Source organism: Erpetoichthys calabaricus, chromosome 3, assembly GCF_900747795.2.
Source record: "Erpetoichthys calabaricus chromosome 3, fErpCal1.3, whole genome shotgun sequence".
Classification (NCBI taxonomy): domain Eukaryota; kingdom Metazoa; phylum Chordata; class Cladistia; order Polypteriformes; family Polypteridae; genus Erpetoichthys; species Erpetoichthys calabaricus.
In genome coordinates this window covers 20916290-20931670 of record NC_041396.2, presented here as the reverse complement: position 1 = coordinate 20931670, position 15381 = coordinate 20916290, and the positions used below count along the sequence as shown (strand labels likewise).

At 44.3% G+C, this 15381-nt stretch overlaps 1 protein-coding gene across 1 annotated transcript in view; it reads right to left on the bottom strand.

Moving 5' to 3' along the window:
- Nucleotides 1–12481, bottom strand: part of LOC114647664 (CMRF35-like molecule 3) — a 64421-nt gene extending 51940 nt beyond the window's left edge. The window contains exon 1 of the mRNA XM_051924528.1: nucleotides 12001–12481. Coding sequence (XP_051780488.1) covers nucleotides 12001–12040 — 40 coding nt within the window. The 5' untranslated portion in view covers nucleotides 12041–12481. The remainder of the gene's footprint in view (nucleotides 1–12000) is intronic.
- Between the last annotated feature and the right edge of the window lie 2900 nt (nucleotides 12482–15381).

Below are 15381 nucleotides of genomic sequence, written 5' to 3'. Positions count from 1 at the left end.
TCCTGACAGCAAAGGATAAGTAGTTAATTTATAACCATAATAAGTGTAGCACTTTAAAAAGTTGAGTTACAAGGTGAAAATAGCAATGTTCATGATATAGTTAAAATTGGATCAAAACAATTTATTCTTACAGAAGCCAAGAGAGGATGTGCAATATCGTTATTTTTTAAAATTGTTTCCTCAAGATAATGGACTAATTTTATCGAGATCTCGAGAAAACAAGATCTTTTTATGAAATAATTGTATCTAACATTTAATGTTTAGCTTATTGAAGCCACAGCCTATTTGAAATGGCAGAACTGCAGAACAGTATTGATCAGCGCATCACACTTTTGTTCAATCAAGGGCTGACGCAGGCTGAAATATGTTTATACCTTAGTTTAGAAATTAATAACGTTAGTGTCCGTCATTTAAGAAGACAGTTAGCAAGGCTTCAGCTGTATAGGCGACTTAATCTAAGCGAGCCTGATGCCAGGAGCAAAGGTTAAGTTTCGTTTTCTCGAGATCGCGATAAACTTATTCCGTTGTCTCAAGAAAGCAAATTTTTGTTTCCTTGACATCTCGATAAAATTATTCCATTATCTTGAGAAAACAAAGTTTGTTTTCTCGAGATCTCGATAAAATTAGTTTGTTATCTCGATATTGCACGATATGGCATAGTCTCTCTCGGCTTCCATACATTCTATTGTGCATGTTGTTAAGTTGTTATGTAATTATATTTAGAATGCTTTAAACTTAAAGTTAACAAGGTATTTATGTTAGCTTATTTTATTGATTTGAATGGTAGCTAATTATAAAATATATATTATAAATATAAATGATTTAGATAGGAATATAAGTAACAAGCTATTTAAGTTTGCAGATGATACCAAGATAGGTGGATTAGCAGATAATTTGGAATCCGTTATATCATTACAGAAGGACTTGGATAGCATACAGGCTTGGGCAGATTTGTGGCAGATGAAATTTAATGTCAGTAAATGTAAAGTATTGCACATTGGAAGTAAAAATGTGAGGTTTGAATACACAATGGGCGGTCGGAAAATCGAGAGTACACCTTATGAGAAGGATTTAGGAGTCATAGTGGACTCTAAGCTATCGACTTCCCGACAGTGTTCAGCAGACATTAAGAAGGCTAACAGAATGTTAGGATATATAGCGCCTTGATGTGTGGAGTACAAGTCCAAGGAGGTTATGCTGAACCTTTATAATGCACTGGTGAGGCCTCATCTTGAGTACTGTGTGCAGTTTTGGTCTCCAGGCTACAAAAAGGACATAGCAGCACTAGAAAAGGTCCAGAGAAAGATAGGGTGAAAAGCTCAGTCATCTGGGAGGGGCTCAGAGTAGAGCCGCTGCTCCTCCATATCGAGAGGAGTCAGATGAGGTGGCTCGGGCATCTGATCAGGATGCCTCCTGGACGCCTCCCTGGTGAGGTGTTCCGGGCACGTCCAACCGGGATGAGTCCCCGGGGAAGATCCAGGACATGCTGGAGGAACAATGTCTCCCGGTTGGCTTGGGAATGCCTCGGGATTCTCCTGGAAGAGCTAGAAGAAGTGGCCGGGGAGAGGGAAGTCTGGGCATCTCTGCTCAAGCTGCTGCCCCCGCGACCCGACCTCGGATAAGCAGAAGAGGATGGATGGATGGATGGATAGATGGATATGGCTTATGGTTTACAAAGCCTTCAATAATCTCGCTCTGTCTGTCACCTTACACTCCAAAATTGTAACCTTAGATCTATATATGAATTTCTGCTTAGAATTCCGAGAGCTAAACTTAAAAGAAGTGGTGAGGCGGCCTTCTGCTGTTATGCACCTCAAATCTGGAATAGCTGACCAATAGAAATTCGCCAGGCTGATACAGTGGGGCACTTTAAAAAACTCCTAAAAACATATTAGTTTAGCATGGCTTTCTCATAGCTTAATGATAGTGTAACCTTGATATTCTGTATATGCATTAAATTATCATTTTTTATCATGGCTCCGCAAGCCGTACTAACCCCTACTTTCTCTGCTGTTCTTTTTCCATTTATTTGTGGTGCCGATCTGCACCACCATCACCTGAGGGCACCATGCAGTCCTTACATTGATGGATTGAAGGCCAGAGGTCCACATGGCCATCATCATCTAATTCTTCCACGTGAAGCCTGAAAACCATGAGGACTGATTGAGATCATTGATGTTAGGTAGGGGCGGCACGGTGGCGCAGTGGGTAGCGCTGCTGCCTCGCAGTTGGGAGATCTGGGGACCTGGGTTCGCTTCCCGGGTCCTACCTGCGTGGAGTTTGCATGTTCTCCCTGTGTCTGCATGGGTTTCCTCCGGGCGCTCCGGTTTCCTTCCACAGTCCAAAGACATGCAGGTTAGGTGGATTGGCGATTCTAAATTGGCCCTAGTGTGTGCTTGGTGTGTGGGTGTGCTTGTGTGTGTCCTGCGGTGGGTTGGCACCCTGCCCAGGATTGTTTCCTGCCTTGTGCCCTGTGTTGGCTGGGATTGGCTCCAGCAGACCCCCGTGACCCTGTGTTCAGATTCAGCGGGTTGGAAAATGGATGGATGGATGGATGGATGCCCAGTGGGGACTGGGTGGTCTCGTGTCCTCAGAGCCCCTGCATATTTTGTTTTTTTCTCCAGCCCTCTGGAGTTTTTTTTGTGTTTTTTCTGTCCTTCCTGGCCATCGGACCTTACTTTATTCTTTGTTAATTAGCAATTTATATATTTTTTCTTTTTTCCTTCTTCATCTGGTAAAGCACTTTGATCTACATCATTTGTATGAAAACATGCTATAGAAATTAATGGTATTGTTGGCGCTGAGGCTAGGGATCTGCACTGTGTGGACTATGGCCGGCAGCTTATCCTGGCCAATACCCCAAGCCGCCAGGTGGAGCCATCCCTGCAACATGGAGATGCCTCGGGTTCCAGCAGGGCATCATGGACCTTGGAGTTTCCCTTCACAGCCCTGCTAGATACCATGGGGACCGCCAGGGGTCACTACAGGGAGGCCCGGGGACTGCTACCTGCCCTATAACCCGCAAGCAATGTTCCCTCTAAGCTGAGCGCGTGAGCAATCGCTCACACGAATTCAGAGCATCGCTCATACTTATCACACGATCGCTCACTCCGACTGTCGGAGTTGGTGCTCATAAATTTTTGACTTAAACAAAATGTTGCTCATAAACAATGTTTTTTGCTCACTATATGCTACTACTTAGAGGGAACATTGCCCGCAAGTACGTCTTAGTCACAGCAACAGAAGAAATGACGTACTTCTAGGATGAAGAAAAGGAGTTTTCACCTGACCCGGAAGTACTGGGTAATGACATGGACTGAAGGATCAGAAGCACTTCATGGACATGGTCATGGACTATAAAAGGATTGTGGGATATCCCAGCAGTGAGCCGGAGTTGGGAGGTAGTGCGACAGAGCTGCTGGGAGGAGTGGAGGAGTTGGTATTGTATGTGATAATAGATTTATTATTGGAGTGTTGTGGAGTGGAGGTGCTTGGTGCACATTATTATTATAAAATAAATAATATATTGGACTTATATCAGGTGTCTGATGTGTCATCTGAGGGTTCAAGGGGACGAGAGCGCCCCTATATTCCACAGCTGGCAATCGGAAGGTTGCCGGTTCGAGTCCCGTAAATGCCAATAGGGACTCTGCTCTGTTGGGCCCTTGAGCAAGGCCCTTAACCTGCAATTGCTGAGCGCTTTGAGTAGTGAGAAAAGCGCTATATAAATGCAAAGAATTGTTATCCTGTTTTCAAACCTTCAGAGTTTTAATTTGTAAAATCCAATTGATAACCTTATGTCTTTTGGTATATGGAGAATTATCACCAGTGCTTGAAGTGAAACCAAAAAATATCATACTGCTTGGGCTGGGTGGACATTAACTGCAATCAGCACTAGTACTGACCAGTATGCTACCAATAGGCACCAGTACTCGTGGCCCACTTCAAGCACTGATTACCACAAGGCATCCCTCCTATGTCATTATGTTCAAAAAACACACAAGTAGAATTTCTGTTTGAATCAATGGTGGAACATCCTAAATAAAGGTGACACCATTCCATGTGATGGCCCGCGATTCATCAGGTATCCCTTCACTCTGAGACTGACCACCTCTTTTTACATAGCAGACAAAAGACACAAACCAAAAGAGAATGAAGAGATTCACAGGATGTGACTGTACTGTCTCAAGATCTGTGGACTCCTCAGCCATTTAAGGTCATCCTGATATCCATCTGAGGTTTTCATTCTTATTTTGAGTGACCTCTTGTGGTATAGCCGGTCCACAGCTCTCTTAGAAAAGGCCAGTTTTTTAAATGAATAATCACCGTACTCGCGGCGTTGCAGGGGGGGGGGCGTGGAAGTGTGGCTGAAGCGGTTCCCGGGTGGATTCGTGCTGCGGTCGTTTTTCACCTAAGTGCACAGGTGAGAGATGGTCCGCAGTGTAATTGTTCCCGGGATCTGTTGATTGCCACAGCTGCCACATCCATTATATAGAGAAGCCCAAAATGGTTAAGGGGAACAAGAGAAAGAAAAAGAAAAGAAAAGGAAACAGCAGTTGCAGGAGGAAGCAGTGAGCGAGTGAGCGAGAAAGCTGGTGCAGGAGAGCGAATGACAGCAGGCTCGCAGCAGCTGAGCAGGAGAGTGGGAGTGACTGGCAGGTGGGAGATTCTCCGCGTGAGGCCGCAGAAGGCAGCGGGAGTCGAGTCTTGGGACGTGGTGTCCCCAATGTGAGAGCCTTGACCGTTGGGGAATCCCAAGTCATTGTCGGGGGAGCCGACCGGAGCCAAGGATCGGTAAGGCGACTGACAGTAGTAGAAGCAGGCACAGAGAAGGTCAGCTGCAGAGAGAGCGTCTCGCCTGTTGCAGGGCCCGCATGGGAGAAGCAGGTGACACGTTAATGTAAAAGAAGCACCGGGCTTGTCATTGTTTTTAAAAGACTGCTTTCTGCATTGCGTTTTAACTTCGATTTTTAAAGGATTGTTTTGATATTGTTTTACCTCCACGTTTTGTTTTATTGGATTATTTATTTATTGAACTTTGGACACTGCACTGTTGCACTTTGTTTTCGTTTGGAAGAATAAAGCACTTTGCACTTTTATACATCATCCCCTTGCTCCATTGTTATTGCCTCACTGTCTAGCTCATCTCGTTACATTATCAACGGTGTAGGGTTCAAGGGCTTCTGAACAGCGGATGGGAGCATGAAGCAGAACCCGCATCGTCACACCTCTACACTACTTTTCAGTGACTTTTAATTCATCTTCTTCTTCTACTGCTCCTCTTAAATATGGTGTTCCTCAGGGATCCATTTTGGGTCCTAATTTATTCTCCATATACCTTCACCCTATTGGAGCTATTTTTTAGGAAATTTAACATTTCTTTTCACTGCTATGCTGATGATACTCAGGTTTATATTCCTGTCTGCAACTCTACAACAAATCAACTCCACAACTGTCTGCCTGAACTAAGATCTTGAATGGCTAATAATAATAAGCGGTGCTTATAGTGAGTCCATCAGCTAAAGCCTAAATTGGTCTTGGACTTCTCGGCTCTTTCTCTGTCTTTTCCAAACCTCAAGTCCGCAATCTTGGTGTTACCTTTGATAGTAACCTCTCTTTTGAGAAACCAGTAAATTCTGTAGTCAAGAGTTGCTTTTTCCAACTTCATCTATTAGGTAAGATAAAGCCTTTTTTATCTTCTAGGGATCTTAAGATAGCTACTCATGCGTTTATTTTTTCTCACCTCGATTACTGCAACTCGCTGTATTCTGGGATTAATAAATCCCTGATACACACGTTACAGTTGGTCCAAAATGCTGCCACTCACTTTCTGGTTGGAGCAAGAAAGTATGACTCTGTTTCTCCAATATTAGCTTCTTTACACTGGCTGCCTGTCAGTTTTCGAATTGATTTTAAAATCTTGCTGCTAGTTTTTAAATCTTTATATGGGCTTGCTCCTGCCTATTTATCTGAACTGTGTGTTTTACATCAGCCATCCAGAGTGCTTAGATCTTCTGGTCAGCTGTCTCTGGTTGTCCCTCGTACCAAGAGTAAAACTAAGGGGGACAGGGCTTTTGCAGCTGCTGCGCCTCGCCTGTGGAACTCTTTACCTCATTATATAAAGGAGTCGTCAACAATTGAACTGTTCAAAACAAGACTAAAGACTCATTTCTATTCACTTGCATTCCATGACCTTCAATAATACTGATGGTTTCTTCTTTGTGATTATATAACATTACTTCTATTTATTATGTATTTTATTTTATGTTCATATATTTTATTTCTATTTATGTTTTATGTCAATTTGTTTTGTTTTTCTTTTATTCTATTATTGTAAAGCACTTTGGCCACAGCATTACTATGTTGTTTTAAATGTGCTATATAAATAAATTGACATTGACATTGACACCACTAATAACAGGAAGAGTCTCATTCACTCCACTCTCGTTGCTGTCTCATATTGTCACCCCAACATTATAATGAAAATTGAATTGAATTGAAAATTGTAGTGATGAACTAGCAAACAAAGATTTATTAGCATCCAGGCAATTTACACCATTGAAACAGAAAGAAAGATGTGCAATCGCTGCTGTGGTAAGCCAGCCCCGAACACAGACAGACTGACAGTGAAAGTTCCGAAACACACAAGTTTAGTTATCACAGTCCAGCACACAACACAGTGCTCTTGCACCAAACACCTTTAGTTCAGTCCTTCCTCTCCTCTCCGGACTTCTCCTTCCACCTTTCCACCTCTCCTCCCGAGCTTCACCTTCTTTCTCCCGACTCGACTTGCCTGCTCGAGGGAGGTGGCTTCTTTGATAATCACCCGGATGTGCTCCAGGTGCTCTGTGACTGCCTTCCGATGGCACTTCCTGGTGTGGCAGAAGTGCCGCATGAGCACCCGGAAGCACTCTGGGTGTCCCTGGTATTCCTTCCGGCATGAGCAGTATGACATCCAAGGTTCCTCCACCCTCTGAGTGCCCCCTTGTGGTGGCCACAGGCGCCAATAGGGTTGAGCTTCCATACAGACCAGGACGGCTACCTTCTCATGGTCCAGGAAAGGTGTAGTCCCTCTCCTGCTCCTTCCAGGCATTCCAGCTGGGCACAACCCCCGGCCATTTGCCGCACTGCCTAGAAGAGTTTTTTGGTGCTAACTCCACATGCATCTGCCTGTATTTTCATGTCTCTCTATTATAATGAAAAAATCTTGGGTCGAGACGTGATCTTCTCGGAAGACACTTTGACGTTCCGCGAGACAAGGCAGTGAGACAGAAGGACAGGCGCTGTACAGGCGTTTAAATGATCGACACGTAGCGCAACAAGCAGAACACGCAGCTCGGCAGCAGCAAGCCAGCAGCTGATCCGTCCGCATCTCCTTAGCGTGCGTTCAGCCCCCATTCACAACGCAAGCAGCAGAGATGCAAAGTGGCGCCCTGGGGGGGGAGGTGGTGGGCAAGCAAAATGAGCAGGGGGCAAAGCTTCCCTAGTTTAATTAAAAATAATGTTCTCTAGTGAAAAAAAATAGATCTCCTGACTCATTCCTGTCACATTTGCTTGAGCTGTGAGACGTGTGTTGTGGCTGTGAGGAAGCACCGGCCAGCACAGCTTGAGACACACGAGGATACCAAAGAAAGTGTAGGACGAATGCCAAAAGAGATATCAAATACTCAATTATTTGTCTTTGATGGGTAACGTAGTAGTAAAAAATAACCTGACATGGACTGGATCCACTCCTACTCCACCTGTGCTCGTGTGAATCCGGCCGGGCTGAAGTGCAGACAGGTCAATGGAGTCCTCTGCGACTGCAAGATACCTGTCCACCTGAAGGCTGTGGTGGTGTGAAATTTTGTGTATAAGTTGATAAATATTTTCTATGTCTTTATTAGTAACTTAGAGCAATGTAATATTAGTGGTATATCAATGATAAGAACAGCAATGGCTTGATGTTTAGGAAACCCCCTTTTAGGACTGAGTCTTTGTAATTTTATGACAGGGTCGGGGCAAGTGCCTAAAACCAGTTTGGCCAGTGATTCTCGCTCAATCAAACCACACAGGAAAGGCAGACTACCTCGCTGGCAAGCATCAACCTCAACAAATGGTATTGAGGGCAGGTGTGAAAGCCATTTTGTCGCACCAGAATTCTAGTGGTCTAAAGTTGCCTGTTTAGTTTTAAATCAGAAGCCATTAAGTACCACAACAACCTATTGGCTGTAGGGTTTGGACAGAGAGTCTATAGATTTGCTTGCTTTACCCCTCCTGCTCTCTCTCTTTTACATCATCAAGATGAAGGAGCATCTCACACACCATGAACTGAAATGAAGACCACACTGAGAAGCACAAACCGGCAGCCATATTGAGACAGGTAGGTGGCCTGTCCTGAAGAAAGCTGACCACAAATGAGGACTTAACTAGAGACATTTTAAATAACTAACAAGTCTGTGTGCCACCTGAAACTACACACCAGCATTTATCAGGCTGTATGGTTGCCAATATTCACATGTACTTTGCTTATTGTTATTATTTTTATAAATATTATCAATAATACATTATTTAAGTTGTAACTTAACTCCTGCTTGTCTTTTACTCTACTAGGGGGCTTTGCCCCCTGCTCGCTTTACTCGCCAACCCACTGTTGTGTAAAGTGGGGCTGAGCGCACCCCAAGGAGATGTGACCGCTGCTCCGAAACCCTCTCTTAAATGGTGATGCAATAGGAAACAAATAACAGTTATTATTTTTACCTCCTCTTTGCTCAATCAGCTGCTGGCCTGCTGCTGCTCCTGTGACGCGTGATCTGCATTTTGTGCGACGCTTTGAACGTTTAAAAGCCTGAACAGCAGCTGTCCTTTTGTCTCACTGCTTTGTCTCTCTTCTCCTCCAGACATCCTCAAAGACTATGCGATTTCTTTTTTGCTGTTCCGTTTTTTCACCAAGTAATATTTTCCTTTTGTTTGCGCTAATGTGATCGTTACTCCAATTTTTTTGAGACTTTGGAATTTTCCAACTTCTATTATCTCTAACCTGATGCTCTGCATGTGTTTCATGGGACTTGAGACTTGACCGTCTCGCAAGACATGAAAGAGTCTCTCTGTCTCTCTTCAAAAGATTGCGTCTTGTCGCAGGAAAAAAGTCTTGTCTCGTCGCAAGACTTTTTTTTTATAATAGAGAGATGTAATTGCCTGAGGTTATAAATGTAGGAGGGAAAGTGGGGAGAAGTTATAAAGTTCAGTGCCTTATAAACAGTGCTAAGTCTATGGGATTGGAGGCATTCTGACAAACGCTACGCATTATCCCTTAAACCGCAGCAACTGGCTCTAGTCGGTACCCAATGCAATTTGCCAGCATGCCGGAGCTGATCAGTCCATGCCATACACTTGTTGAGTAGCCAGCTCATGACCACTGGCGCCCCCTAGAGAATCAGCATCACTATCCCGCTGCACTAGATGAGCCTGTAGGCATCAGCGTTGGCCTGTGTGTGCTTGTGTGCAGCCAGTTCAAGCGCAGTTGGCGCAGTCAGTGATTTACTGAATTTCATCAATGGCATCGGTTGCACCTTGTACATATTGTTCCAGTAGTTTTTTTTATAGTTTTTACAGTTTATTGGCAGTGTATAAAATGATCAGTGTTGCAGTAATTGTGATGCTCTTTGCATGAAAAATATGTGTTCCATTAAAATTTCATTTTTTCTTGGTGAATTTTGACGTTTCCATAAAAAGTGCAGAAAAAAAGTATTTGGCATCCGGGGGTGAATTAACCTTCAAGTATACAGTATGGCAGTTTAAAGGTTAAAGAATACAAAATGGGAAATTAGAGTAATATAGAGCTCTACCAAGGCCAAAGTCTACAAGAGCATCGTACGTACAGTCGCCCTCTACGGATCTGAATGCTGGCCGGCCACCATCAACCACAAGCAGGCCTTGCACGTTGTGGACATGCACATGCTCCAGTGGGCGCACGGCCTCACGCAGCTCGACTACATCATGAATGAAGAAGTGAGAAGAATAACGGGTGTGGTGCCAATACCAGAGAAAATGCAGGAGATGCTGGGATAGTGTTATAATATGTTTTGTTATAATATTAGGTTTAATGTCACTGGACTCATTCATACAGGCAGACCAAGTATGGTACGCAGGGGCTCAGCATTTAGAATTGCAGAGCCAAGCACAGGACTAGATAAGCCAAAGACAACTGGAGGATTGAATAGTCAGCCTAAAGACAGAATAATATACATTTGTCCTCTGTCAGCACAAAATCCCCTTTCCTTGTTGGGAGAATGAGAACTGCATGTAGGCATTGTGCTATTCCAGAATTTTTGAAGGTGGGGTTTGAGTCCTTTCCTGTCCTTGTTTGGAGACCAGAAAGAGAACCTGCACGTGGAGCAACCAGTATATAAGGATGGACCTACTGCTAATACAGTTTGAAGCTATGTCCTCCGTCTGGAAAATCCTTGCAGCGTGGTGATGAAAGATGGCAGACTGCGTAGATCAAGACTCCCACATTCTTGATAGAGTCTGTCATAAGCTTCCCGTCTGTAATACCGCGTAAGCCGATATTAAACAAAGCTAAGTTATTCTTATACTTCTCATGTAATCTTGTGACCGCCATATTGCATGCTGGGGGGGATAACACCTTGTGAGGGATTGCCGGCCATTTATTCCGGCCAACACCTCCAAGCCGCCGGATGGAGCCCTACCTGCAACATAGGGATGCCCCGAGTTCCAGCAGGGCATCATGGACTATGGAGTTTTAATACACAGCCCTGCTGGATAACGTCGTGGCCGCCAGGAGTCACTGCAGGGAGGCTCACAGAGTGCTACGTGCCCTATAACCCAGAAGTGCGTCATAAACACATGACCGGAAGGAACGACGTGCTTCCGCGGTGAAGAAGTGGAGTTTTTATATGATCTGGAAGTGTTCCTAGTCACATGGACAGAGAGGGCGAAACACTTACAGGTCAAGGACTATAAAAGGACTATGAAAAATCCCAGACATCGAGCTGAGCTGGGTGGAAGGGTGGCAACGCGTCTGGGAGAGGAAGATTGGTTATTATAGTGTATTGATTATTGATTGTATGAGTAGTGTGGAGTGGAGGGTGCTTTGTGCTCATTATTATAAAATAAATAATAATTGGATTTTTACCCAGTGTTTGGAGTGGTACCTGAGGGTTCAAGAGGTCGATAGGGGCCTTGACTGCGACACCCTTTTTAATTTATAATTATTTAAATTCAGGTTAATTGAAACGCCGCAATTGAAAAGAACACATTTCCAGAGAGCTAATGCCTCCTAAGGAAAGTGATAGCTACGTCATGCAAAGCACCGAGCAGTCGGTGGCCAAGACGGTCCCGTGGTCGACCCAGAAAACGGTGGCTTGATCAGCTTAAAGAAGACACGTGACTCGCTGGGCGACACCCTCGTTTGAAAGAAGTAGAGATCGACGTGCAGAAAAGCGAACTCTGCGCTAAGTAAGAAGAAGGACCGGATCGACTTGATTCCTAATGCTAGCGGAACTCAGGTCTCTGAGAATGGATTGACTGGCAGAGTCATTAGCTTACACAATGTTCCTTTCAAAAGGTGAGGTTGTGATTGGATGGTAAATTTAACCCAAAACCTCATTTACATATTTGATTGACGCTTTTATCCAAGGTGACTTACAGAGAAACAATTGCTGACATTTCTTTTGTTTTTCAGATGAAGTGACCTTCTCGTAGTCACACAGTCCCAGTGTGCAGAATTCAAGCCCACAGCTGCAGGCTTTACAGTCAAAAAACTTTAACTACTCGGCCACACATGCCCGCTTGTACACAACTTGAAGTCCAAAAGTGCTTATAAGGAGTTTTAGGTCTCCAGCTGATTCCACCTTATAAACAGAAATCTAAAAGAATTTGAATCTACAGTACTCGTTTACTTTATGATCAATTAGCATAGATTAAAACATGAAAGAAGGAATGGTCATGCAAAATAAGAGCACAGAAATACATTAACAATGGCACACCAGCACTAACCTGCATTCAGGCAGATGAAAACGTACAGAGTGGGACTCATGTTAGGCTCCTGACCACCCTGCCAGGTCCACCTTGGTATCTGCTGAGCAAATGATGAGCACTGCTACCAGGTAACAGAACCTGAACGGAAATGCCAGACCTGAGAGAGCTGCGCTCTTCTGTAAATCAGGAAGTGGTCAGTCAATCTTTGGTGATGTGAAACGTCTCATTTTAGGGAATTAGAGAATAGTCCTGTGTAAACAGGGTGGCACAGCTTTTTTTGTAGAGTAAAAAAAAAAAATCATATTAGATATAACAGCTAATGTGTGGTGAGCGTACTGGCGCCATAATGGCTGCCGTTGCATCATCCAGGTGGGTGCAACACATAGGCGGTGGTTGAAGTGCTCCCCATTCTTCATGTAAAGCATTTTGAGCAGTGAGATAAACGCAATATAAATGTAATAATTGATGAGCCACAGCATGAAGTTATGGGAAAAAGTAGTGGAAGCCACAATTAAGAAGTGAGGTGATGATCAGTGAGCAGCAGGATGGTTTCATGCCAAGAAAGAGCACCACAGATGTGATGTTTGCTCTGAGGATGTTAATGGAGAAGTTTAGAGAATGCCAGAAGGAGTTGCATTGTGTCTTTGTGGACCTGGAGAAAGCATATGACAGAGTGAGGAGAGAGGAGCTGTGGTATTATATGAGGAAGTCAGGAGTGGCAGATATGTACGTAAGAGTTGTACAGGATATGTACGAGGGAAGTGTGACAGTGGCGAGGTCTGCGGTAGGAGTGACGGAGGTGGGATTACATCAAGGATCGGCTCTGAGCCCTTTCTTATTTGCAATGGTGATGGACAGGTTGACAGAAGAGATTAGACAGGAGTCCCTGTGGACTGTGATGTTTGCTGATGACATTGTGATCTGTAGCGATAGTAGGTAGCAGGTTGAGGAGACCCTGGAGAGGTGGAGATCTGCTCTAGAGAGGAGAGCAATGAAGGTCAGTAGGAACAAGACAGAATACATGTATGTGAATGAGAGGGAGGTCAGTGGAAGGGTGAGGATGCAGGGAGTAGAGTTGGCGAAGGTGGATGAGTTTAAATACTTGGGATCAACAGTACAGAGTAATGGGGATTGTGGAAGAGAGGTGAAAAAGAGAGTGCAGGCAGGGTGGAGTGGGTGGAGAAGAGTGTCAGGAGTGATTTGTGAAAGACGGGTATCAGCAAGTGTGAAAGGGAAGGTCTACAGGACGGTAGTGAGACCAGCTATGTTATATGGGTTGGAGATGGTGGCCCTGACCAGAAAGCAGGAGACAGAGCTGGAGGTGGCAGAGTTAAAGATGCTAAGATTTGCATTGGGGGTGACGACGATGGACAGGATTAGAAATGAGGACATTAGAGGGTCAGCTTAAGTTGGACGGTTGGGAGACAAAGTCAGAGAGGTGAGATTGCGTTGGTTTGGATATGTGCAGAGAAGAGATGCTGAGTATATTGGGAGAAGGGTGCTAAGGATAGAGCTGCCTGGGAAGAAGAAAAGAGGAAGGCCTAAGAGGAGGTTTATGGATGTGGTGAGAGAGGACATGCAGGTGATGAGTATAACAGAACAAGATGCAGAGGACAGAAAGATATGGAAGAAGATGATCAGCTGTGGCAACCCCTAATGGGAGCAGCCGAAAGAAGAAGAAGAAGATTATTATTACTAATATTAGTTTGTGGTAAAGGAGAGCTTTACTCTACTGCTTCACTACTGCAGAAACATAGCATGTCATCTAACCAACCCACTTACAAATCAAGTCCATGGTCATGGATGGGTTGGGGCTGAAGCCTATCCCAGCTAGCACAGGGCACATGGCAGGAATATACACTGAGGATGGTGCCACTCCATCACAGATTGAACACACACTCACAGCAAAAACACACTTAGGGCCAATTTAGTGTCACCAACTCACCAAACCTCCATGTCTTTGGACAGTGAGAAGAAACCCACACAGACAAGGGGATGACATGCAAATCCTGCTCTCCTTACTAAGAGGGCAGCAGAGCTACCACTGTGCCACTGTGCCAGCCTGACCCAGAGTCTTGAGTTCATATCCTGCACCTGAGCATTGTTTGTCTGGAGTTGGCACATTCTTCACGTATCTTTCTGGGTTTCTCCTCCCACATCTCGCAGACATGTATATTATCATCACCTACACTACATAGTACAGTGTGTGTGTGTGAGAGAGTGGGTGTGTGTGTGTGTGTGTGTGTGTTTGGGTATGTGTGTGAATGCTGGTTTATTTCTGCTTTACCGCACTCCATATGCCTGGCTCTAAGCAAAACGAGGACAGCTGCTTTAAGTAAAATGAGATGTCTGAGCAGCGGCTGTAAGCAACCAAGTTTGTACGGCTCCTCATGTCAACAGCTGCTTTAAGCAAACCGAGACTTCTGTGGAGCTGCTTTATAGTGCCATGTGTGTATGGCTTCACCCACACATGGACAGCTGCATCAAGTAAATTGAGACTTATACATGGCTCTTTTATATCGTCCCACCTGTACAGGTCACCCACAAATGGACAGGTGCCTTAAACAAATGGAGACATCTACATAGCTGCTTTAGAGTGTCGTCCATGTATGGCTTCAAGCAAATTCACACTTTGTAGAGCTCCATCTGTATAGCTCACCCACTCTTGGACAGCTTCCACAAGCAAAGAGACGTACTAGCTTGACATGGGCAGACCAATTGGTTGCCTTCAGACCTGAATGTTAGTCTACATCTGTGCTACTTACCAAAGCAGATGACCACTCAGTGAAGTGCTTCTTGTTGAACGCGTCTCTTCTCATCTGCTAAACCCTTGTGGGAATATGGCAGTCACTCAAACTAAACGCTTTTAACTACCAAACTATACAGTGCATCCGGAAAGTATTCACAGCGCATCACTTTTTCCACATTTTGTTATGTTACAGCCTTATTCCAAAATGGATTAAATTCATTTTTTTCCTCAGAATTCTACACACAACACCCCATAATGACAACGTGAAAAAAGTTTACTTGAGATTTTTGCAAATTTATTAAAAATAAAACAATTAAGAAAGCACATGTACATAAGTATTCACAGCCTTGGCCATGAAGCTCAAAATTGAGCTCAGGTGCATCCTGTTTCCCCTGATCATCCTTGAGATGTTTCTGCAGCTTCATTGGAGTCCACCTTGTGGTAAATTCAGTTGATTGGACATGATTTGGAAAGGCACACACCTGTCTATATAAGGTCCCACAGTTGACAGTTCATGTCAGAGCACAAACCAAGCATGAAGTCAAAGGAATTGTCTGTAGACCTCCGAGACAGGATTGTCTCGAGGCACAAATCTGGAGAAGGTTACAGAAAAATTTCTGCTGCTTTGAAGGTCCCAATGAGCACAGTGG